Source organism: Labeo rohita, chromosome 16, assembly GCF_022985175.1.
Source record: "Labeo rohita strain BAU-BD-2019 chromosome 16, IGBB_LRoh.1.0, whole genome shotgun sequence".
Taxonomy (NCBI): domain Eukaryota; kingdom Metazoa; phylum Chordata; class Actinopteri; order Cypriniformes; family Cyprinidae; genus Labeo; species Labeo rohita.
Window position 1 is genome coordinate 20910895 of NC_066884.1, and position 24480 is coordinate 20935374.

Below are 24480 nucleotides of genomic sequence, written 5' to 3' on the forward strand. Positions count from 1 at the left end.
GGCTTACTTTCGCATTAAAGAAAAAGGTGGATATTACAATAGAAAACAGTCATTTTAAATTGGAATATTTCACAAATTTACTGTTTTTAATCAATGCAGCCTTAGTGAGCTTAAGATAAAATCATTCCTTCAAAAAACAAAAGCTTAATCACTTAATTTTGTAATTAAATGCATTAATTATTTAAATAATACTAATAAGGTCTGAAACAGCTGTCTTAAATGACAAGGAAGCCTATTATTAAATGTAATTATAAAAACAAATGATTTAAAAAGCTAAAAATAATGAATAGATGACATCAGGGGTGCCCAGTCCTGTTCCTGGAAAACTTCCTTCCAGGTAAGTTCAGCTCCAACCCTTATCTAACACGCCAGTTAATTGTCCTCAGAAGCACTTGAAAATTCCAGACAAGCGTGCTGGAGCAAGGTTCGAAATGAAAGCAACCAAACAGGTAGGTAGATCTCCAAGAACAGAGCAGGATCGGGCAGCCCTAGATTACATACCGAACCAGTGACGTGTTGTGACAGACCCATGCAGGTACAGATGACGCAGACAGTTTATTAAGTCTGATGAGACTTAAGAATACAGTGAAAGTCAATACAAACAGTCTCTTGTAGCTCTTTAAGCCACATTAACATGACACCATTATATCATTTCATGACCCAAACCACTACACATGTTCTTCTAAAACATACATTTACACAAATTCATTTAAAATTGCACTTAAAAAGAAATAATCAATAGCACAGAAGTTAATATTGTTATCTCCCAATTTCCTCAAGGTAATGCAGTCTAAGTATAAAACTGTGTAAAGGGCTAGTTTACCCAAGAATGCAAATTCTATCATTTTTTTTACCCTTAAGTTGTTCCAAACCTCTAAGAGTTTCTTTCAAGCTTTTTTAAAAAATGCTGGCAAACCAAACAGCTGACAGTAGTCACTGATTTTGCCAACATTCTTCAAAATCTCTTCTTTTGTGCACAACAGAAGAAAGAAACTCATATAGGTTTGAAACAAGTGGAGGGTAAATACATTTTGGGTAAACTGTCTCTTTAATGCCCACTGTTTTTAAATCCACGTGTTTCTGCCAGAAAAGTAATTCCAGTAAAAATTACATCATCTCAGCTAAAGGGTGCTTTGTTAGTGCTCTTTGGGCAATAAAGAAATCAACTTTACACTACCTGTTCACATTAAAAGGCCATTCTCGCAAATAAAAGCTGGTAAACAGTGACTTTTAACATTAGAAGACAATGCTTTTCCTGTCAGCTCCTTTAGAAGAAAACATTACAAGCATAACACATTGCTCTCAAAGCAGATGCAAGTTTATCCCAGATTTTGTCATATGTTAAGTCATTTTCACATTCGCATTTGATTTGAGGCCATATTAAGGAATCTCTCACTGTTTTCAGTTCCACATAAAAGATTTTCCAGTATAGGCTTTCCAGTGAGTTTCTGTTTCACAGTTTCTAAGTTATATTTATACAGTTCCTCAAAAGGGTTTCATTCTCTAAAGTGTGCTCTCCAGCGTATTATAGTTGTCTTTAAAGTTTTTGAGCTCCAGGAAGTGTTTGGGTCTCTTGCTGCGCTGACTGGTGGATGGCAGGTACGTAACCTGTATGGTAGAGGCAGACGATGGGCCGGGGGAGCCGGTCAGATCTTTAGCTGCTGACTGGTGCTGCTGGTTTAGACTGGTGGTGCTGGAGTGGGTCTTCACACTGTGGAGAAACAAGGAAGAATGGAGTTAGCAGAGTGATAATTTGAGAGATAAACAGCAAGAGTTGGACACCAGCACTTACACAGTAGCCAGTTCAGCCAGATCTTCCTTATACTTCACAAACTCTGCCTCACCAAACACCTACAAGAAAGAAAACACAAGCCTTTTATGTATTGTCATTTGGCGCCCCCTGGTGTACATTAGCATTTATCACACTTTCTTACCCACCCCTGTCCCATGGCGGGCGTTGTCGTAGCCCTCCATTAAGCGATCTATTAGCGCACTGTGACTTGATTTGAACAGAGAGTGAGAGTTTCGTAGGTCCTGCAGCCACTTCCTGTAGCGGCGACCGGTCAGAGCACTGGCACTGCGACACAGCTCATGAAATGGAATATCTACAGGTGGGACAAAACCAGATCACATCAGATCAGGCATACAGTTTTCTTTAAGTTTATTATAAAGGTTTAACTAAATTATTATAAATCTACACTACTATTCAAATGTTTTGGGATATTTTTTCTTAAAAAAAATAACCATTTTATTCAGCAAGGATGACTTAAATTGCATTAAAAAGTGATAGTAAAGACACTTATAATGTCACAAAAAATCTGTTTTAAATAAATGCTGCACTTTAAAAAAAATACAATGCAAAAGTTTGGGATCAGTAAGATTGTTAATGTTTTTTTAAAGGACTCTTATGCTCATCAAAGTTCCATTTATTTGATCAAAAAATACATAAAGTAATATTATGAAATATTATTGCAATTTAAAATAACAGTTTTCTATTTTAATATACTTTAAAATATGATTTATTTCTGTGATGCAAAGCTGAATTTTCATTAGCCATTACTCCAGTCTTCAGTGTCACATGATCCTTCAGAAATCATTCTAATATGCTGATTTATTATCAGTGTTGGAAACAAAAAAATAAAAAAAATATTAAGCAATATTTTTTATTTTTTGGAAACTGTCAGAATTTTTTCAGGATTCTTTGATTAATAAAAAGTTAAAATTAACAGTATTTATTCAAAATATAAATCTTTTCTAACAATATAAGTCTTTACTATCACTTTTTATCAATTTAACATCCTTGCTGAATAAAAGCATTAATTTCTTAAAAAAAAAAAAAAATAATAATATTTTATATATATATATATATATATATATATATATATATACACACACACACACTGACACCAAACTTTGTATACTGTTACAAAATATTAAATGTTAAAAATGTTAAATATAATATAAATATAAAAATATAAAATGCTTTATGCTTTTTATTATTCAAAGAATTCAGAAAAAAACAAAAATGTATCACAGGTTACAAAATAAATGTTAAGCAGCACGACTGTTTTTAACATTGATAAAAAAAATCAGCATATTACATTGATTTCTGAAGGATCGTGTGACACTGAAGACTGGAGTAATGATGCTGAAAATTAAGCTTTGCATCACAGGAAAAAAATTCTACTTTAAAGTATATTAAAATAGAAAACCACTATTTTAAATTGCAATAATATTTTATAATATTAATGTTTTCTCTATTTTTAATCACATCAACAGCCTTGATTAGCAGAAAACACTTCTTTAAAAACACTAAAAATCTTACTGATCCGAAACTTTTGACAAAAATAAAACTGTTTTCAGCAATGATAATATGAAAAAATTAAGCGATCATGTGACACTGAAGACTGGAGTAATGACTGCTAAAAAATTAAAAAAATATATAATTATAAAATTATATTATAAAAAGTTATTTTAAACTGTTACAATATTTCAAAATGTTACTGTTTTTACTGTATTTTTAATTCAATAAATGCAGCCTTGGTATAAAAGACTTCTTTCATAAACATAAAACAAAACACAAAAAATTTAATCGAGTGAAATGTATGGCAGTATTATAAATCTAAATAAATAAACAAGCAAACAAATAAAACTAAAACTAAAATAAAAATGAACATAACTAAACTAAAATCCATTTTAACAACTCTAAAACTAAATGAAACTAAATAAAAAAAGATCCCCCCAAAAATGTTTAGTTTTTGATACACAGCATTTCATAAATCTTAAGACTTGACAGCATTAATATGACTGAAGTCTGTCTTACCAGAGTCTCTGATGGCATCTAACGCTTGCATTCTGAAGAGATAATTATAACAACCTGCACAAACACAAACCTGGGCATAAGTGTTCACATCTGCAATAGCGTTATAAACAGAACCGCTAGGGGCTTCTTTGCGTCTCTCACCATTCTGACCTTGATGCCTCAGTCGATCATCATCTTTAGAAAGCAGATGTGGCTCATAACGAATGTCGTTCACTTTCGACAAACGGGAATCAATCTCCTCTCTCATCTCCTGTGAAAGAGTCAGCCTTGCTTCAGTGCATTACAAAAACTAGTGTGCAACAAAAAAGCATCATAAAAGTACAAACAGAAGAATAACATATAAATGAAAGAGAGTCCAGTTAGATTAGTGTTTCTCAACGGGGGCAGTACCGCCCCCCCAGGGGGCGTTCGGACAGCATCGGGGGGCGCTGGAAGCAGTATTTTTGAAAGGGGGGGCGTTTGGTCAAGACGAGTTTACACCAAAGACGCATGAGCTGAAACTTGCAAAAGAAAATGGTCTGCCACATCCTAACGCTGTCTTTACTGGATACATCAAAACGCACTTTCTATACCTATTTTTCAACTTGTCGGTAGCATTTGTCTGTCATTTCCTTAGCAACGACTTCAGTACTTCAGTGTTTGCTTGACTTTCTGTAGCGCAGCTGCTGCGTCAAACCAATAGCAAGCATTTAAATATGATAAAGCAAGATAGGTTTTTTCTTGTTTAGAAAAATTAATATTAAAGCTTTTTGTTTGCTGATTGGCTGCAGGTGGTTTGAAAGCAGTATTTCTAAAGTTTATTCAAAGCTCACAATTATAGCCTAATTTATATCCATGTGTTTTTTTTTTGCTCCTTTTTTTATTTCTAATGATAATGATACTTCAAATGATAAATCAAAAATGTGATGAATGTCATGTGCCATTTAATGACATTAAAAAAATAATAAAATTAAGTATGAGTTGTTTTGGGGGTTAAGATACATGCTTTAAAATATAGCCTATAATATACACTACCATTAAAAAAGGTCAGTATGATTTGTTAATGGGTTCATAAAGTTTGCATTTGTTTGTTTTTAAAAACTACAAGAAATATATTTTAAAATGTGTTTTCTTCTCATGCTAAGATACAGTATATTACTACAGCTCAACACATGATCTTTCAGAAATTATGCTGATTGTTGTTTAAGAAACATTTCTTATTATTATTATAGCTGACACAACACACTGAAAAAGCAAGATTTGAAATTGAATTGACTATAACAAATATAAAAATCAGGACAGCGTTAAAATAGTCACTATTTTGAAAATTAGGAGCATATGTTTCTACAACCCCAATTAAAAGTTGGGGCATTTTGTGAAATGCCATAAAATTAAGAATATGTAATCTGTTCTCTTTAGCCTTTATATAATTGACTTAAAAAATCCAATGTTTTCACTGGACAACTTTAGTTTTATTTTGTTAATATAAACAAATTTTGAGCCATGATCCAGCTTTGCTTGTGAAGATTGAGAAGCTCCATTTATAGCCAAACAGGATACCCTCACCTGTTACCAATTCACCTGCTTGCTGTGTTTCAAAGCAGTTTATTTGGTTATTCTATAACCTTTTCACTTTTATTTTGCCTCTGTCCCAACTTTTTTGGAGTGGGATGCATACTTCAAATAAATAAATAAATATTTTATAAATAAATATGCTTATATTTACAAAATACATTTAAGTTGGTCAGTGAAATCTTTGGAAATCTTTTCTTTGTATTTTTGTCAATTAAATAAAAGAATGAACAAATCACAGATTTTATCATTTTACAAGATGTCCCAACTTTTCTAGAATTAGAGTTGTACTTAGTTTTTTAAGTAAACTTTGAAATATTCTCACAAAATCTATGAAATATAGTAAAGTAGGGTTTACATTTCTTCCATTTGCATGAGTAAATGTGCTATTTACTCACCAAAATAACAATGTCCACTGTCATTTTTATTTAGTCTTTTTAAATTTCGGGCAACAAGATATATCCGTATCTCAACAACACTGAAGCTGTAGCAATGAGAACCACCAACATGCTTAAAAACTCTGTTTAAATATTAATGTTATTACACTTATTTTAAAATAATTTACCATAAAAAGTACTTCACTGTCTTTTTTAATCAATTCAATGCATCCTTGAAATAAAGTAATTTCCTAAAAATCATAATGGCCCCAAACATTTGAATTACTGTAAATATAATAACAGTCCTCATTATAAACACAAAATAAAAATAATCAACTTTAATACTCAGTGAGGACAATTTGACGACGATTTATTTGATGGGGGGCGGTGAGGGACCTGGATAATGGGTAGGGGGGCGCTGGCCCAAAAAAGGTTGAGAACCACTGAGTTAGATGAATATATGAGACTCTATACAAAGTCTGAAGATTAAAAATGATTGTATGCCTAAATAAATTAAGTAGGAAATAAAAACAGAAGACATGGAAAAGTTTATTTACCATATATAATTTTATACCAAGCATAATATAACAGGTTTCAAAAATAACTACAAATATCTTGACGTTGTTACTACAATAAACAAGGGGTGCGACAATTATTGTCGTAATTTCCGTCGTTACCAAAAGAGTTCAACGGAACTTGCGACATACCTAACTAACGATACTTTGTGAAACGCATCCCTAGGACTGTGCCATGTATGTTCTCATACATAAAATTAAAAAATGTTCTCTAAACAGACACGATATTTTACATTTAGCAAAATCTGTTGATACCTTTGGTGCGTTGTGACCCAGCGGGACGTGCGGTCCTCTGCGAGATTTCATAGCGAAGCGCATAATCTGTCTTTTCACAAAGATGAACAGCAGCACAAACACCTGCAGAATGACAGACGAGGTCATTTCTCACATTACACACTCAAATACAATTCTGACAAGGCTTGCTTCATTTTAGCTCGTATTCACAGCAGACAGAGGCACCAAAAGTAGGGAGTTGTCTCTATAGACCGTGTTTTTTAGGCATAACTTAATAGGAGCCATAATACGCTTTCAGGATGGGCAGTCACTAGGTTTTGAGACAAACTGAGCAGGATTGCTCCAGCTTTATTGCTGTTGTTACTATTATTCAACTACGCATTTAAGTATACATGTTCAATAATGAACGTATTATACAAATACTATGCTGTTTGGTACTTACCAAGCTTCCGTAGGCCATAACAAGCACAACATTTACACCGGAAAGAGTGTTTCCCTCTGCCATTTTGAGACTTGAGTTAAATGGTCATGAAGGGAAAATATCGGTCGATTTTAGTGGTCAATGGTACGAGTTTAGCTCGATATTATTTGAGTTGACAGCAACATTTTCAGGAGAGTTTTTGTTGACATCTCCGGTGGTCTCTTCGTCGCATGTTTCGCACTACAAACTTCCGTCTACTCGCCTGTGACACCACCTTGTGGTTTGGCGTAAATAACGCAACAAAACGTTCGTCTTTAGAATTGTGTGGCGGTTTAACGCTACAACAGTTAAGGGTTAATAATGGCCAATGGACTTTCAGCGATGCACAGGTCATATTCAGGTTAGCACAACAAATATGTCAAAATAATGCACGATCAAATTTGCCACCATTGCTGGTTTAAATACAGCGGTGGCCAAAATTATTACAGGGTTTAAGTTCAGCTTGGAGTGAGATTTTGTTTGTTTGTTTTGGAGTGGGAGATTGGGTTGGAGGTGGTGATCTCGATATGTATTTATATGTATATACTGTACATATAAAAGGATAAAAATGCAGCTGAATTTCTTTTTTAGCACCATTTTAAACTTTTTAAATTTAGTATTTGCTTGCATTCATTGTGTGTACTTATAGGAGTATCATTAAAAAAAGGATGAAAGTAACTTTTTTTAATTTCACATTTAAAATCTAAATATAAATATTAAAATATAGTGTTTAATCATTTCCAAATATTTATTCAAATGAAAAACTTTTAAAAAAGTAAACAGGTATGACCTGCAATATTCTAGATGCATGTATATTTAGTAAAGAGCCATGCAGGTACCTAGTGAGTAAACCATGGCATTACAAATGAAAATTAAATAATTTGCCTATTTGCATTGGAATTTAAAACTCTTTTTTCTATTTAACCTTAAATGCTACACTAATTGTAATGTAAGTAATATAAAATTATATATATATATATATATATAGTACTAAATGATCTCCTTAAAATATTACAAATTATTGAACTAAAATATAGAACATTTAGCTAAAAAAAAAATAGTTAAGCTGTATGGTCACATTATAAGTAAGCAATACCTGAGGGTTAAATACAAGAAAATCATATTAACCCTTATGAAAATTAACTATGGTTTTATTATAGTAAAAGTGTATATAGTTTTACTACAAATACCACGGTTAAACTATGGTTAGTGTAGCAAGACCATGGTTAATTTGTGATTACCGTGGTTTAACTATAGGGACCATGTTTTTTTTGTTTGTTTGTTTGTTTTATATGTAGTAAAGCCATGTTCAGTTTTGTAACCCTGGTGAAAAAACCAGCTGGTTAGGTAGGTTTTGATGCTGGTTTAAGCTGGTCATTTTGCTGGTCAAGGACCAGCATGAACCAGCATCAAAACCTACCTAACCAGCATCCCAGCATCAAAACATACCTACCAGCATATGCTGTTTTTTTCACCAGGGAAGGGTTGCCTCTCCATCACTCTCCAGAATAAAATTATACTGTAAATGTTATCGGCGTAAAAATCAATGCATAATATGCTGTAATGTTTACCAAAATCACTGCAAACCCCTGTATAGTGAAGCTGTCGTCGCTATCCTACATAAACATATGTTTGTAGAGCTCCGTGAATCACGTGACCGCGTGGCGGCGATGCCGGCGATATCAAAGCTTGTTGCAGCTCTGGCTCTGGCATTAACAGAAGTGCTACATTTTACGATTTACGCCCCATTAAGTGCGCCAAAACAATTTAGTATTAAAACTTACAGCATTTGAAAGCTGAAACTTTTTAAAAATCGCAAGCAGAGAGCGTGACACAGAGCCTGAAAGCGTGTGTCTCACGCCAAATGCATGAGAGTTGGCAACCCTGATTATTAGAACACTGGTATTTTCACTAGCTTAAAATGTTTTAAGTCAGTTATTTCTATATTTTGCTGTAGTGTGTCAGTAGTAAATATTAGTTTACATTTCCAAACATTCATTTTGCTATTAATTGAAATAATCCAGTGAGATTTTTGTTTGCACCACAGCCAGTGTTCCACACAGAGATCTCATCATGATCCAGTCTGTCTGGAATGACATGAAGAAACAGAACAAACCGAGACAGACTAAATCCAGAAGAACTGTGGCAACGTCTGCAAGATACTTCAAGAGACCTTCCTGCAAAGTTGAGGTCAAAAGGTTACATACACCATACAGAATCATCAAAAAAGTTAGCTATTTTATCAAAATAAAAGGGCATCATACAAAATGCATGTTGTTTTTTTTATTTATTACTGGCCTGAATAAGATTTTCAAAACATCAAAGATGTTTACATACAGTCCGTAAGAGAAAATAATAGTTGAATTTATAAAAATTACCCTGTTCAAAGTTTACATCCCCTTGATTCTTAATACTGTGTTGTTACCTGAATGATCCACAGCTGTTTTTTTTTTTTTTTCCTTTTTATTGATAGTTGTTCTGAAAAATCCTCCAGGTTCCACAAATTCTTTGTTTTTTTCAGCATTTTTGTGTATTTTAACCCTTTCCAACAATGACTGTATAATTTTGAGATCTACAGTGGGTACGGAAAGTATTCAGACCCCCTTAAATTTTTCTCTCTTTGTTATATTGCAGCCATTTGCTAAAATCATTTAAGTTCATTTTTTTTCCTCATTAATGTACACACAGCACCCCATATTGACAGAAAAACACAGAATTGTTGACATTTTTGCAGATTTATTAAAAAAGAAAAACTGAAATATCACATGGTCCTAAGTATTCAGACCCTTTGCTGTGACACTCATATATTTAACTCAGGTGCTGTCCATTTCTTCTGATCATCCTTGAGATGATTCTACACCTTCATTTGAGTCCAGCTGTGTTTGATTATACTGAATGGACTTGATTAGGAAAGCCACACACCTGTCTATATAAGACCTTACAGCTCACAGTGCATGTCAGAGCAAATGAGAATCATGAGGTCAAAGGAACTGCCTGAAGAGCTCAGAGACAGAATTGTGGCAAGGCACAGATCTGGCCAAGGTTAAAAAAAAATTCTGCTGCACTTAAGGTTCCTAAGAGCACAGTGGCCTCCATAATCCTTAAATGGAAGACGTTTGGGACGACCAGAACCCTTTCTGGAGCTAAAGCCAAACTGAGCTATCAGGGGAGAAGAGCCTTGGTGAGAGTTGTAGTTGTAGAAAGTTGTAGAAAGTCAACCATCACTGCAGCCCTCCACCAGTCGGGGCTTTATGGCAGAGTGGCCCGACGGAAGCCTCTCCTCAGTGCAAGACACATGAAAGCCCGCATGGAGTTTGCTAAAAAACACCTGAAGGACTCCAAGATGGTGAGAAATAAGATTCTCTGGTCTGATGAGACCAAGATAGAACTTTTTGACCTTAATTCTAAGCGGTATGTGTGGAGAAAACCAGGCACTGCTCATCACGTGTCCAATACAGTCCCAACAGTGAAGCATGGTGGTGGCAGCATCATGCTGTGGGGGTGTTTTTCAGCTGCAGGGACAGGACGACTGGTTGCAATCGAGGGAAAGATGAATGCGGCCCAGTACAGGGATATCCTGGACGAAAACCTTCTCCAGAGTGCTCAGGACCTCAGACTGGGCCGAAGGTTTACCTTCCAACAAGACAATGACCCTAAGCACACAGCTAAAATAACGAAGGAGTGGCTTCACAACAACTCTGTGACTGTTCTTGAATGGCCCAGCCAGAGCCCTGACTTTAACCCAATTGAGCATCTCTGGAGAGACCTAAAAATGGCTGTCCACCAACGTTTACCATCCAACCTGACAGAACTGGAGAGGATCTGCAAGGAGGAATGGCAGAGGATCCCCAAATCCAGGTGTGAAAAACTTGTTGCATCTTTCCCAAAAAGACTCATGGCTGTATTAGATCAAAAGGGTGCTTCTACTAAATACTGAGCAAAGGGTCTGAATACTTAGGACCATGTGATATTTCAGTTTTTCTTTTTTAATAAATCTGCAAAAATGTCAATATGGGGTGCTGTGTGTACATTAATGAGGAAAAAAAATGAACTTAAATGATTTTAGCAAATGGCTGCAATATAACAAAGAGTGAAAAATTTAAGGGGGTCTGAATACTTTCCGTACCCACTGTATCTGAGGGACTCGTATGCAACTATTACATAAAGTTGAAACACTCACTGATGCTCCAGAAGGAAACACAATGCATTAAGAGCTGGGGGGGTGAAAACTTTTTGAATTTGAATATCAGGGTAAATGTAACTTATATTTTTTTTCTTCTGGGAAATATCTTCTGTAGCTTCTGAAGGGCAAAAATATGATATTTAAGCAAAGTAAGAAAAATGTACACCTTCATTCTGTTCAATAGTTCACACCCTTGGTTCTCAATGCATTGTTTTTCCTTCTGGAGCATCAGTGAGCATTTGAACCTAATGTAAGATTTGCATATATATATATAAAAGATTTGCATATATAAAAAAGTTGCAACAGTCAGAAAAAGTCTTTATTAGATAAATGTTTCTTTTTTTTAAAAAAAAGACTTTTATCCTTTTGACCGCATGACGATGCCTTTTACATTCCAGCATCCTATTTTAAGGGAGTTACTCATACAGAATAGGGTATATAAATTTTCACCAATACCACTGTGTCTGTCGTTGTTCCAAACCACAATGCTTTCTTGTCATCTTTTCCTCTGTGTTAGATTATAGCTCTCTAGGAGCTCACAAGCCACACGCACATGTACTGTCAATGTATCCAAACATTATATACGTGCTTTTTCAACATTCCAGACTTGTTTCTGTGGAAATGAAGTGAGCTGTCTGAGAGCATCTGACATAGTGGACATCTGACCTTTATCAGATCAGCACATTGAACAATGACACTGATTCTTTCAGAAGGAACAGAGGTGGGTGGCAGATGCATAAAATGACAACAAGGAATGAAATTGTTTCCCAGAAACAACATACCGCAACAGTCGTGACTTTTTCTCAGGCCCTGTTAAAGAACGATGGAATAAACTAGAAATTAAAGCTCTGTATAGTACAAACTCTAGTAGAGAAGTGAAAAAACAGACGAGAAGTGACAGTCAGTCCAACGTGTTAAAAACAAACCACAGTAACCATTTGCATCCTGCATTTGTCAGATTTGTATGACAATCAGTGCAGTGTTAATTTATGATAACGCGTTAACTTCTAAAGCTGCAGGGAAGATGCAAAGCTATTCAGCAGGTAAGAGGTTAAATTCCTCCACTGTGAGCGATTTCTCGAGCTGTTTTGGCTAAACAGGTCATCAAACGACAGAAGATGCTAAAACATCTAATTATCCACAAGCAGCTCAACAATGTGGCTCATTTTGTTTGCTTTATCATTCCATCCCGTCTTTTATGGCAGTGTGTTGCTTGCATTCACTTGAAATCAAAAACTGGTTGAAGAAACAGTTGCTGTTACATTTTTGTCTTTCTGAAACCACAAACTTAACCAGCTTCCTCTGCTGTTGCCATTAGCAATGTGCATGTGTCTGTGAAGCAATACAGACCGTTGAGTGATGATGGTTACTGCACATACACAACTGCTGTTAAGGTAAAACACACACACTTTGAATGTTTAGGGATTGTACTGTTTGATTTGGTTGGCATTATATGTTTGAAGAATGTATTAGTAGGTCATCTTTAATGGTTAATTAATCTTTTTATATTTTAGTTATTCTGGTTAAATGTGGTACATTTATATCACAGTGTGAAATCAGTAAATGTTTATTGACCCTGATTATTAGTAATAATAATACATTGTATTTATGTAATGTACATGCAAATGCAAGATACATTAATATAATAATAAACAGCAGCATAAAACATTTTAGAGCTTGTAAAAGGTCTGGCTGTCAAGTTTCACTTACATTTCAAACATAACTCCCGCCCATCTGCTCTCTTTCAGTCTCTGAGCAGCTCCTTTTGCTACACTCTTCATTTGCTCTTGCAGCTGCAGGAAGTTGAGCAACTCAGCCCACAAGTGTGCCACAGAAATACACCCAGGTAATCAATTGTCAAAATGTTTTGTTTCCTTTTACAATGCATATACCATTATCATAACGTTTAATGTAAGTATTGCAGTTTTAATTGCAGTTTGACCTTTTAAGCGTGTGTATGATCAGTTTTGCTGTGTGTATTGAGCCCTCCATCTACAGGCTCTTGTAGGCTCTTTGCACTCATGTAAATGATGCTTGATGCTTGATGACAGCTAACAGGTTAAAAAAAAATGGTCATGCAGTAGCCGTTTGCAAACACGTCCTTGGCGTTTCTGGGTCATGGTTTGCAAGATCCTAAAATTATGCAGTATACTATGCCGCTGGTGTTTCTGGTTTCACTTGAAACATTGGTCAATGCCAGTCTATTCAAAGTTTTAATCTTCCCTTTCAGCTGCTTGCATTATCTTGCACACTCTTTATTTTTAAACACTGCTAATAAGTCTTTGTCATCTTTCTTTGCTGTTTTAGCACTGTTTGGTGCTTGACACTCTGTATGTCTTCAGTATTTGCCAACATCTCTAAACCGTAAACATCTCTAAACTATATATTTATAAGCTAAATTTAGTCATTATAGTGTTTCAAATAGTGCTGCAAGTATCTATTTGATTTCTGATTTTCAAATGGTAGGTTTTTAAACAATAAGTCTTAAAAAAAAAACTGCTCCTCACTTTAACCACAGTATATCAGGTTTAATACTGTAAAGTTATTTAAAAAAATTAAAACAAAAAAAAAAATGCTGTTTTACTGTTGAGAACCGTAAGCAAGTAAACATGCACAGAGGAAATGAATGAGCAAAAGTGGAGGGAAGACAAAAGATGGAGCAGATAAAATGAAAGCGAACTGCTCGGATAAACATTAGCATTAGCATAACAAAACCCAAAGACATCAGGACTTTGGTGTTTTCCAAAATAAATGTAAATAAATAAGTTTAAATGTGTGTATCTGGTACTATTTGTAACAACATAGCTGTGGTTATTCTTCAGAATGGTGTAGAATCTTAGTTTCTTAATTTAAACATAATGTGAGTTTATCACGCAGGTGAAGACTTGATGATATCAAAGGAAGATGTTTTATTGCAGCCCTTTGCTGATTTATTATTTCAGTTTTAGTGTAGTTTATGGTCTGCTCAATCTGATTTATTCAACTTTGTTTAGATTTGTTTGGATTCTATTACTATTAGCTTTTTTGAGAGGGTGCTCATTGCAGAGCCAAATGGGTGGAGATAGACACTTAACCACACCCTAACCCTACCCCTTGCCCTATCCTAAACATAACTCCACCCGTTAGTTCACACAGAGGTGGAGCTGGACATCCAGAGAGGGGGAGTTGGAGGCCGTTCGGCTCTGCAGTAAGCAGTAATTGGCTTTTTTAAAAATAATTAGGGTTACTCAATCAGTATGTTTATATATGTTTACATGCCAAGTTCTGTCATGAAACCCTAGATGGCGCAGGCTAATGGGTTAATGCAAACTGATGATATTCCCTCATTAAACTACTTGGCACAAGCTGAATGGTTCATATGGCATACGCAGCCAATGAGTTTGTGGCTTTATATTTAAATGCCTGGTTAGCATTCACTAAAGCAGTGCTTCTTAAACCTGTCCTGGAGTACCACCAGCCCTGCACATTTGGTATGTCTCCCTCATCTATAACACCTGATTTAATTCATCAGCTCATTAGTGGAGACTGCAAGACCTGAAGTGGATGTGTCAGATATAGGGAGACATGCAAAACGTGCAGTGCTGGGGGTACTTCATGCAGAGGTTTGAGAACGACAGCATTAAAACATTTTGCAGCGCACTTTCAATGTTCATTTGAAACCCTCCACCTCCCCAGCTCCACCTGTATAGATCTGTTAGGGGTTATTATATATGCTACTTGTGCAGCAGCATGTCTTAAATACTCATACCACCGTATCAGCATATGTATTGGCAGTAGGAAGTTCTTGTCCTTGCTTTGCTGCAGCAGCAATAATCTACAACAACAGCAGCAAATTAAGCAGCGTAGCAGATGTATTCTGCCAAGAACAAATACATTAACATTGTCATATCCGTTACCATGCTAAAATCTTCCAAGAGTTGTCATGATAGGAATGATTTAATTGATTTAAAAGATTACATACACATAGCATGTCACTTTTGTCTTTTGGAGGCCGACTGCTGCCCATTTAACAAACATACATAAGCTACAATTCTATTACCTAAGACTGTTAGTCCAATATCACAAAATCCATGTACAAATTCAGTTGAAATAAAGCGTTTACATTTTATTCTTAAATTTTAAAGTGCACTTACAGTTGAGGTCAAAAATTTACATACACCTTACAGAATCTGCAAAATGTTATTTTACCAAAATAAGAGGGATCATACAAAATGCATGTAGTACTGCTTTAGTACTGACCTGAATAAGATATTTCACATAAAAGATATTTACAAATAGTCAACAAGAGAAAATAATATTTGAATTTATAAAAATGACCCCTTCAAAAGTTTTTTGTTGTTGTTGTTGTTTGTTATAGTTAGTTGTTCATGAGTCCCTTGTTTGTCCTGAACAGTTAAACTGCCTACTGTTCTTCAGAAAAATCCTTCAGGTCCCAAAAAAATCTTTTTGGGTTTTTCAGCATTTTTGTGTTTTTGAACCCTTTCCAAAAATTACTATATGATTTTGAGATCCATCATTGATGCTTCAGAAGGGAAAAAACGATGCATTAAGAACCAGGGGTGTAAACTTTTGAACAGAAGACAAAATAAGTTAAATTTACCCTGATCTTCAAATTCAAAAAGTTGTCACCCCCCCAGCTCTTAAGGCATGTTTTTTCCTTCTGAACCTTCTGTAATAGTTGCATATGAGTCCCTCAGTTGTCCTCAGTGTGAAAAGATGATTTACAAAATCATACAGTCATACAAAAACATATAGCGTCGACATATAGCATCATTGCGCTGCGGGGACCCGAGTTCGAATCCCGGCTCGTGGACCTTTCCTGATCCTATCTCCTTCTCTCTCTCTCCCACTTTACATCCTGTCCATCTACACTTGTCCTTTCCAAATAAAGGCATAAAAATGGCAAAAATAAATCTTAAAAAAGATGAAAGGGGTAATTTTTATAAATTCCATTTATAATTTTAATTTATTATTTTCTCTTTTGGACTATATCTTTTATGTGACGTATCTTATTCAGGTCAGTACTAAATAAAAAACTAACATTCATTTTGTATGATCCCTCTTATTTTGGTAAAGCAATTAACAGATTCAAATCTTTTGCAGATTCTGCAAGGTGTATGTAAACCTTTGACCTCAGCTGTAAATGTTCTATTTCAAACAAAAGTCAGCCCAACTTTAATTGGCTGGGTATGTTCTGAATTCATATTCAGAGGTCTTATAACTCCAGGACCTGATGCCTCTCACAAGTAGTTTCTTACTCTACCCTTTAACACTTACTGAGTCACCAAGAAACCACGGACCAAGAATGTTCTCATTAGACGTGAAGGGTGTGCATGTTGACAGGTGTGTATGTGTGTATGAGACAAAGAAACTGAGACACAAATAGATGGAAGGAGAAAAAGAAAGAGGCAGACAGAAAGAGACGGGGGAGGAGAGAAAGAGGTAGGGAAATGAGAGAGGAAGGCACAACAATCAAAGGGGGTGGAAATGGGTAAGCATGTCAAACCAGTCAGGCAAGTTCTTATTACAGTAGAAATGCATCATCGAAAAATGACAGACAGCAAGGAGTGAGAGAGAGTTTAGAGGCACAAGGCAGGATGGGGAACACCTGTTCTCTCAAACAGCTAAGAGACACTGCAGTCCTCTAAGGTATGTTATTTCTGTTTAAAGAGCTAAAACTCATGTATGGCTAGATAGGTAAAGTGTATGGTCATTGTTAAGCAAGTACGTGTGCCATGGGAGAACAGGTGTTTCTGTAAACTGACACTGACCTGTTTTCCTCTGAAAGTCTGTAGTGTTGCAGTCATACAGGACTGGTAACCTTATTTTGCATCCATATCTGTGTATTACAAAGCAGCAGAACAAGGCAATTTGTGGTTATGAGCAACCTTGTAACAACCTCTATTTACTGAGTCAATTTGTTTTCAATCAGTTCAGGTTTATTCTCATCAGATCTGTATTTGCACTCCTGCAAGGTGTACGTCACTCCTCCTCCTCCTTCATCCACTCTATCTCTGCTTGCTGTTTGCTCATGTCTTTTATTTTAAACAACTCTTGACGTATATAAATGTTCAGTTTAGGATAACAAAAACAATCTTTACAACAGAACGAGGTGGGGCAAACAAATCTGGAAAAGACCATTGCAAAATCCTGATTTAAACAGCAGTTTAACTAATAATTCAATATTGCCTAAAGAGGGTTTAAATTGAATTGTATGCAGATTTGTACATCAGTGCTTGCTTGATTGCATGTGACTATTATCAGATCTTATTGAAGTGTTTAAATGAATTTTAGTGTGCTGCTTTGAATAATCGTGGGTGTGTAAAAGAGACAGGGTGCAGACTTCCTCCTAGGCTAAATGACATTATTCACAGATCTGAGATTAATTAAATCCTATAGTTCTTTTATATTCCATATTGTTTATTCACTCTTAGAAGGAATCGTGTACCTTTAATGACGTGTGGACTCTGACTCTGTAACACATGTGGTGTTAGATAGGATTGTAGTCTGGTGTGTTTGACCTGTTATCTGACTGAGTATCAGGTTTTGTAAAAACTCAAGAGTGTGACAAGTAGCATTAAGAATGCTGTCAGAGTAAACATACAACAAAGTGCCCACAAATACACACACAGACTCACTGATTTTTAAACATTTTTGAGATGTTTCTGATTTACAGCCGTTCGTCCAGAGTTTCTACGTGTTTACATATGAGGGTATGAATCCCATATGCCCAGTTGAGATTTATGGACTCTCGTTGTAATAAATGCAGAGTTTCAGTATGTTGAAATCCTGAGGGACTAGAATGAAGTATGTATACTTTGTTAAGTGGGAGATGGTATAGCTTAGTGATTAAAGGTCTGGGCCAGGTTGTAAGTTCAACCCATAGTAGCAGTGTTATGATCCATTCAGAAAAGAATCAATTGAAGTATTTTTTAAACTTAATTTGTTTAAATCTAATCTCCATATGTTGTTATTGCCTTTAAATAACAGAACAAGATAAGGACCAGAGAGTACCTAGACCATTACTAGCTCTTTTTGGATCCAGAGAGCGAGTGTCAGAAGTGTCAGAAGAGCATCAGAGTCAAGCTGAAGTTGGCAGGTCTCTTCCTCCTCCCTGGATTACAAACAGATTTATACCAGCTTGTATAATGACAGTATGAAAATACAGCCTGTCATTACAAGCAAAAAGAAATAAACATTTTTAAACAAGTTGCTGAAAATGTTAGCAACCAGCCTTCGGTTCCTACTGTAATGAATACACGGTGTGGCACTCAGCGTCATTTAAAAGCATGAGTTTGCATAGTGGAACTTTTGTACGTCAGTTTTCTGAATCAGACACTGCTAGCAGCCCAACCGAAGGTGCAGAATCACCCAATGGAACAGAAGCACAAAGTCATAGCCAGTCATCTGTAAAGCCTTTTGGCTCTGCAGCTGCTAAATTCAAAATCCGCTCTGCTAAATCACTCACTACCAAGGACCTCAGGACAAAAAGCTTTGTTTTCGAGGGTGGAAAAGTTGAAGACTCAAGCCAGAAAAGTGATCCTAGTGAGGACCTCAACAAAGCCAGTATTTCTTCTGCTAGTTATACCCACACTAACACTGATGACAAAGAGACTGGAAAAACTTTAAGTAAGGATACACGCAAGGACTCAACCCTTCCTATCGTTTCTGAAAAGGGTGATGTGAGCGCTACGAAGTTAAACACTCAGGAAGACAAGAGTCCGGCAGCAAGTGGCAAGAGCAGAGGAGATGAGTTGAGGAGATTTTATCAGACAAACAAAAGCAAAAGCTTAGACTGGAGAGCAGGATGTGGCAGCAGAACTGGGATGACTAGTGGGACCAGAGATAGTTTAGAGAGAACGGTGACTTCACACAAGCAAGAGAATCAACCAAGTAGTGTTTCATGGAGGATTCAGACTTACAGTGCAGCCAATCAAGGCAGTCAGACTGTTGACAGAAAGGCTCACCAAATCTCTGGATCTACTTCTGTGAGGATGAACCGGGTAAATTTTGCTCTGGATCGGACAAACAGTGGCCAGTCGCTCCCATCCAGATTGAAGCCAAGACTGAGCCAAGGTTCTGTTGGAGAAGGTAGCGGTCTCTGGGCACAGCAACAAGGTGAAGCAAATCTTGACCAGACTGACAGCAAAATAGGATCCAGGGCCAAAGAGCAAGGGTCTTCTAATGCTGAGGAATTAACTGGAAATCAAACAATAACGGAAAGAATTGCAAAACTGTTTGGGGGAGATGCCAACTCTGATGGACACGCGAAGGATTCAGTCAGACTAAAACGCAGCAATACTGTAAGTTCTGATCAATCAAACACGGTGGACTCTACTCCAAATCACAGAAAATACACTACCGACTATGTGTTTGGAGGTACTTCAGATAGTACTGACAGCCAACAGGGGAAACCTGCTTACAATATAGAAAAAGCTGGAACATTCCCTAGAGGGTTTTCAAAACCTTACTTTGGTCCGAAGCAAGAACCCTCCACCGACATGGAGAATAGAAATGATCAAAGGAACAATTCCTCTGGATTACATTTTTCAGTGTCAACAAAGCCTAAATGGAGTACAGAAACATCTTCTGTCAAAACAGCTCAGTCACTTCTGCCTGAAGACAATGAAGAGACAAGCAAAGCAGGGCTTACAGGGTCTCCAAAGTATTGTAGCCAGTCCTTAGAAAGGACCAGGAGTAGACTGGCAGCAACTAGGAACCAGTCTGCAAGTTCAGACAGTAATTCAAGCATCTCTAGCGAGGGTGTCAAACACTTGTTTACCACTTATGGAGGAATCAAGGAGGAAATTGGAACAGATAAACAATCAGATAAAAAGACTACAAAAAGACCGGACATCGAAAACAAGTATGTTGGTGGTTTGCAAGATGGCACCACCCAGCCCAAATACCCACTAGCAGCACACAATGAAATCCATAAAGAGGAAGAGAAAGATAATGTCTTCACAGGTAAAACTGAAGGAAGGAGAGGAGAAGGTGTGCTAGAAAAGGCACGATTGCCGTCCTTAGAATCTGTGAAGAATACAATCAGCATGTTTGAATCTTTGGCTCGACAAAGCAAAAGCACACCGGAGATTCTTCGCATGAGGAGGGTCTTATCTGTACCAGAGCACCCCAAGCCCCCGGCTCTACTGAAGAAGAGTGATTCTGATAAAAGTCTACATTTTCGAAGTGTTCTATGGGACACGGAAAGCCTAAGAACAAATTTCTTTAGCAAAAGTGATTCTAATGAGGAGAGTGAGACTCCTCATTCAAATTCCATAGTCAAAGTAAGACCAACATTAGAGCAACATCAGGAGACGTACAAAAAGAGTGTTGAGCCTGCTCCAGCACTAAAACAAATGAAAGAATCAAGAACTGACCAAGTTATCAGCAAGAGAGATGAAGATGAAAGGAGGACTGTGAATAAAAAACACATGGATGAACCAGATTCTACCATCACTTCCAACTCAGAGTTTAGAAACATAGGGGAAATGGAAGAAAAACCGCTTCCCATCCCATCAGTCTCTCAACAGTCAAATGTCAAAAGTTTATTAAAGCAGAAGTCAATTAATGTAAAAATATTTGATGATGATGATGGTGATGGTGATGATGATGTTGATAATGAAAACACACCAACTAACTCACCTGATAGAGCCCCTCTCACAGTTAACATTGAAAACCAGAGTAGCCCCGGAACCGTAACAGTCAATGGTACCTATCCCAAAGTGCCGCCTAATAATGTTCAAAGTTCTTCTCCTATAAAGACAACATATTCCTCACTCAATAATTCTAATAATAACAACTATGAAATAACAAGCAAGGATTTGACCACAGTGACACCTAGCATGGCTAGGTGGAGCTCTGATGAAGAAGAATATGATGATGATGATGAAGAAACAGACACAGAAGAAGACTCTGACTCAGGAGAGTCATCTGTGACCATCACAAGCAACATGAGCCAATCAGATCGCAAAAGTTTCTCTCTGAGGTAGCTGTCAGCTAATTTCACATGCATAAACCAATAGGTTACCCAGTCAACATTTAAGTTTTTTCTCTGTTTCTCCATGTTTTTAGTCTTACAGAACTATGCAGTTATGGTGGGGTGGACTACAAATCATCAGATGGATGGTTGTCAGAGGATGATGAAGAATTGCCATCCAGACGCACTGCGTCCTTGAGCTCAGACATCTCAGCCTTCTCTTCTGTGACTCTGCTGAGCACTGATGAACTGGATCGTTTACTGGATGACGTCAGGGGTTTGGGAGATGAAACTCTGCAGGTAAATGTTATATACATATATTTTTAATGTGTAAAAGTTATAATTTGACATCGAAATACACTTAAACTATCATACTACCTATATTTTGTTACAAAATGTTTATGCAAAGACCATTTTAGATATAAAGAAATAAAATAGACTTCTTCCTTTTGCTACTATAACTTGTACCTCTGACTTATGACAGAAATATGAAGATGTGCAAGTGGTTGTGTTACACAAGGAAGTGGGGAGTGGCTTAGGATTTACCTTGGCAGGTGGAGTGGATCAGAATAAACCGGTCACGGTGAGTATCACTGAATGCTGTAATGCACAAACATGACTAATAGAAACAGATACAGATGGTCAAACAAAAGTCAGTACAAATAGCAGTAGCTTAAAATACACCACAATGCCTGTACATTTTTGACTTTTGGGGCACTGCTATTTGACTTTAACTTGAGAGTGGTGTTTCACGCAAATCTCATCTCTTAGGTCCACCGAGTGATACCAGGTGGAGTAGCAGCACAGGAAGGCTCTATCTTTGAGGGAGCTCAGGTGCTGTCAATCAATGGCTCTGCCCTGCAGAACTCCGCCCATTGGGAGGCTCTGCGTATATTGAGGAAAGCAAGAGGGCAGGGCATGGCCGTCGTTGTCCTTCAGAGCGGGAACAGCAGAAAGGAAGCCAATGAAAGAACAGGAATCACTGGTGAGTGATAGACTGAGGGAAGACAGTTGAGGTCAAAAGTTTGCAACCCCCTTTCAGAATCATTAAAAATGTGCATTGTTTCACCAAAATAAGAGGGATCATACAAAATGCATGTTATTGTTTACTTAAAACTGAAATTAATAAGATATTTTACATAAAAGATGTTTACACACAGTCCACAAGAGAAAATAATAGTTGTGCTTTATAAAAATGACCCGATTCAAAAGTTTACATCCCCTTGATTCTTATTACTGTGTTTACTGTGTACTGTGTTCAAACTTTTTGAATTTGAAGATTGGGGTAAATTTAACTTATTTTGTCTTCTGGGAAACATCTTCCGTAGCCTCTGAAGGTCAGTACTAAATGAAAAAGTATGACTTTTAGGCAAAATATGAAAAATGTACACATCGCCATACTTTTCAAAAGTATTCACCCCCTGGCTCTTCATGCCTGGTTTTTCCTTCTGGAGCATCAGTGAGTGTTTCAACCTTCTATAATAGTTGCATATGAGTCCCTCAGTTGTCCTCAGTGTGAAAAAATGGATCTCAAAATCATACAGTCATTGTTGGAAAGGGTCCAAATACACAAAAATGCTGGAAAACCAAAGAATTTGTGGTACCTGAAGTGAAATAATTAACATTATTAATGATTCTGAAAGGGGGATGCAAACATTTGACCTCAACTGTACATATGCACGTGGTGGTCATTATGAATTACAAGCATCTGGTAATCAGTCAACATTTAGGGAAGGTTGCAAGTTATTTGATAAGAATACTGATTAAGTTGCATAACCTTGTATACAGGTGAGATAAAAATGTGTGATTGCAACTCCTATGCAATCTGATGTTGATACTTTGTATGTGTACGCCCCCTACAGGCAGCAAAGTCCGTGTGATTCTGAACAAGTCCAGCTCTGATCTTGGCTTCAGTTTGGAAGGGGGAGTGGGATCCAGCTCAGGAGACAAACCCCTCACTGTACAAAAAATATTCCGTGGTAAGCCCACTGTTTCTTGATTTAAAGCAATCTTATTCAACACAATTATGCAAGAAGTCTGTGAAAAGAAACATTTTCATATGTGGCCCTGGACCACAAAACCAGTCTTGACAATACAGTGTATGGGTCAAAATTGTTGTTTTTTTTATTTTATGCCAAAAATCATTAGGATATTAAGTAAAGATCATGTTCCATTAAGATATTTTGTAAATATATCAAAACTTAATTTTTGAATAGTAATATGCATTGCTAAGAATTTAATTTAGACAATTTTAAAGGCAATATTCTCAATCTTTTAATTATCCAAACTATCTAAAACAAACAATACATCAATGGAAAGCTTATCTATTCAGCTTTCAGATGTCAAAAGATTGACCCTTATGACTGGTTTAGTGGTCCAGGGTCAATTACTGCTGATTACCTCACACCTTCTTGCTGTTGCTATCCCTCCTGCACATTACAGCACAAAATGGTCTTATTCCATAGCAATTCCTCCATAGCAATAAGGTCTACTACTTGTTTCCAGGTGGACCAGCCAATGAAGTGTTTCCTGGAGATGAGTTGTTAGAGGTGCAAGGTCAGAGTTTGGTGGGCATGATGCGTCTTGAGGCTTGGAACCTCATAAAGAAACTGCCCTCTGGTCCAGTGGAGGTCTTACTACACCGTCCTCATCAGCCACGTTGAAGACCTTTACTTTCCATCTTGCACTTCACTTCAATTTAAACACTGTTTTTTTTTATAAGGATTTTGCTGTTACAGGTTCTGTGAAGTTGTATTCTTGCAAATGTTAAGTTCTGCATTAACGAAATATCATGCATCATAGTGTTTTGAATTTTTTGTTTTTATTATTATTTGTTTTTTTTGTTTTTTTACTGATGATAGATAACTACTGTATGAAGTAATACTGCCAAAATTAAGGGCATAAAAGCACTGGAGGCCAGGAGGTCATTTTTTATCATTTATTTTTAATAATGGTTAAGCTCTCACATTATGTAACTATTAATGTAATAACTGCACAACCAGTCGTTATAAGGAGCCATTATATATTTTTATTTTTATGATACTATGTATATGTGTATATGTTGTCTGTACAGCACAAATCCGTCCCAATTAAATTTTTTCATATTAAAGACAAAGGAAGCGACATTTCTTTCATATGGGTATTTATAACATTTACATTATTTTTGTCTGTTTTTATTTTTTGAATGACAGAAATTTTCTTGCAATTGTGACTTTATAACATGTCATTGCGAGTTTATATCATGCAATTCTGAATTGTGAGATATAAACTTGCAATTGTGAGAAAAAAGACAGAATTG

The 24480-nt window shown here is 36.4% G+C and overlaps 2 protein-coding genes across 6 annotated transcripts; one reads left to right on the forward strand and one right to left on the reverse strand.

Annotated features, from left to right (window-relative positions):
- Positions 1 to 912: 912 nt before the first annotated feature.
- c16h1orf43 (chromosome 16 C1orf43 homolog) lies at positions 913 to 7245 on the reverse strand. Of its 3 annotated transcripts, none has more exons than XM_051132342.1 (7): positions 7003 to 7244; positions 6582 to 6683; positions 3974 to 4073; positions 3824 to 3877; positions 1939 to 2105; positions 1793 to 1851; positions 913 to 1711 (listed from the first exon to the last, which is right to left on the reverse strand). In XM_051132342.1, the coding sequence occupies exons 1-7, from the start codon at positions 7063 to 7065 to the stop codon at positions 1504 to 1506; spliced, it is 753 nt and encodes a 250-aa protein (XP_050988299.1). In that variant the 5' UTR covers positions 7066 to 7244; the 3' UTR covers positions 913 to 1503. The 3 variants fall into 3 exon arrangements, with proteins under 3 accessions (XP_050988299.1, XP_050988298.1, XP_050988300.1); XM_051132341.1 differs by having other exon boundaries at positions 3965 to 4073; positions 7003 to 7242; XM_051132343.1 differs by having other exon boundaries at positions 1623 to 1711; positions 1935 to 2105; positions 3965 to 4073; positions 7003 to 7245.
- Positions 7246 to 12463: 5218 nt separating this feature from the next.
- si:dkey-92i15.4 (uncharacterized) lies at positions 12464 to 24289 on the forward strand. 3 transcript variants are annotated; one of them, XM_051131608.1, is made up of 8 exons: positions 12464 to 12597; positions 12952 to 13049; positions 18194 to 21191; positions 21278 to 21482; positions 21667 to 21765; positions 21954 to 22167; positions 23045 to 23161; positions 23688 to 24289. In XM_051131608.1, the coding sequence occupies exons 3-8, from the start codon at positions 18493 to 18495 to the stop codon at positions 23843 to 23845; spliced, it is 3492 nt and encodes a 1163-aa protein (XP_050987565.1). In that variant the 5' UTR covers positions 12464 to 12597; positions 12952 to 13049; positions 18194 to 18492; the 3' UTR covers positions 23846 to 24289. The 3 variants fall into 3 exon arrangements, with proteins under 3 accessions (XP_050987565.1, XP_050987566.1, XP_050987567.1); XM_051131609.1 differs by lacking the exon at positions 12464 to 12597 and having other exon boundaries at positions 12927 to 13049; XM_051131610.1 differs by lacking the exons at positions 12464 to 12597; positions 12952 to 13049 and adding an exon at positions 16724 to 16852.
- Positions 24290 to 24480: the final 191 nt, after the last annotated feature.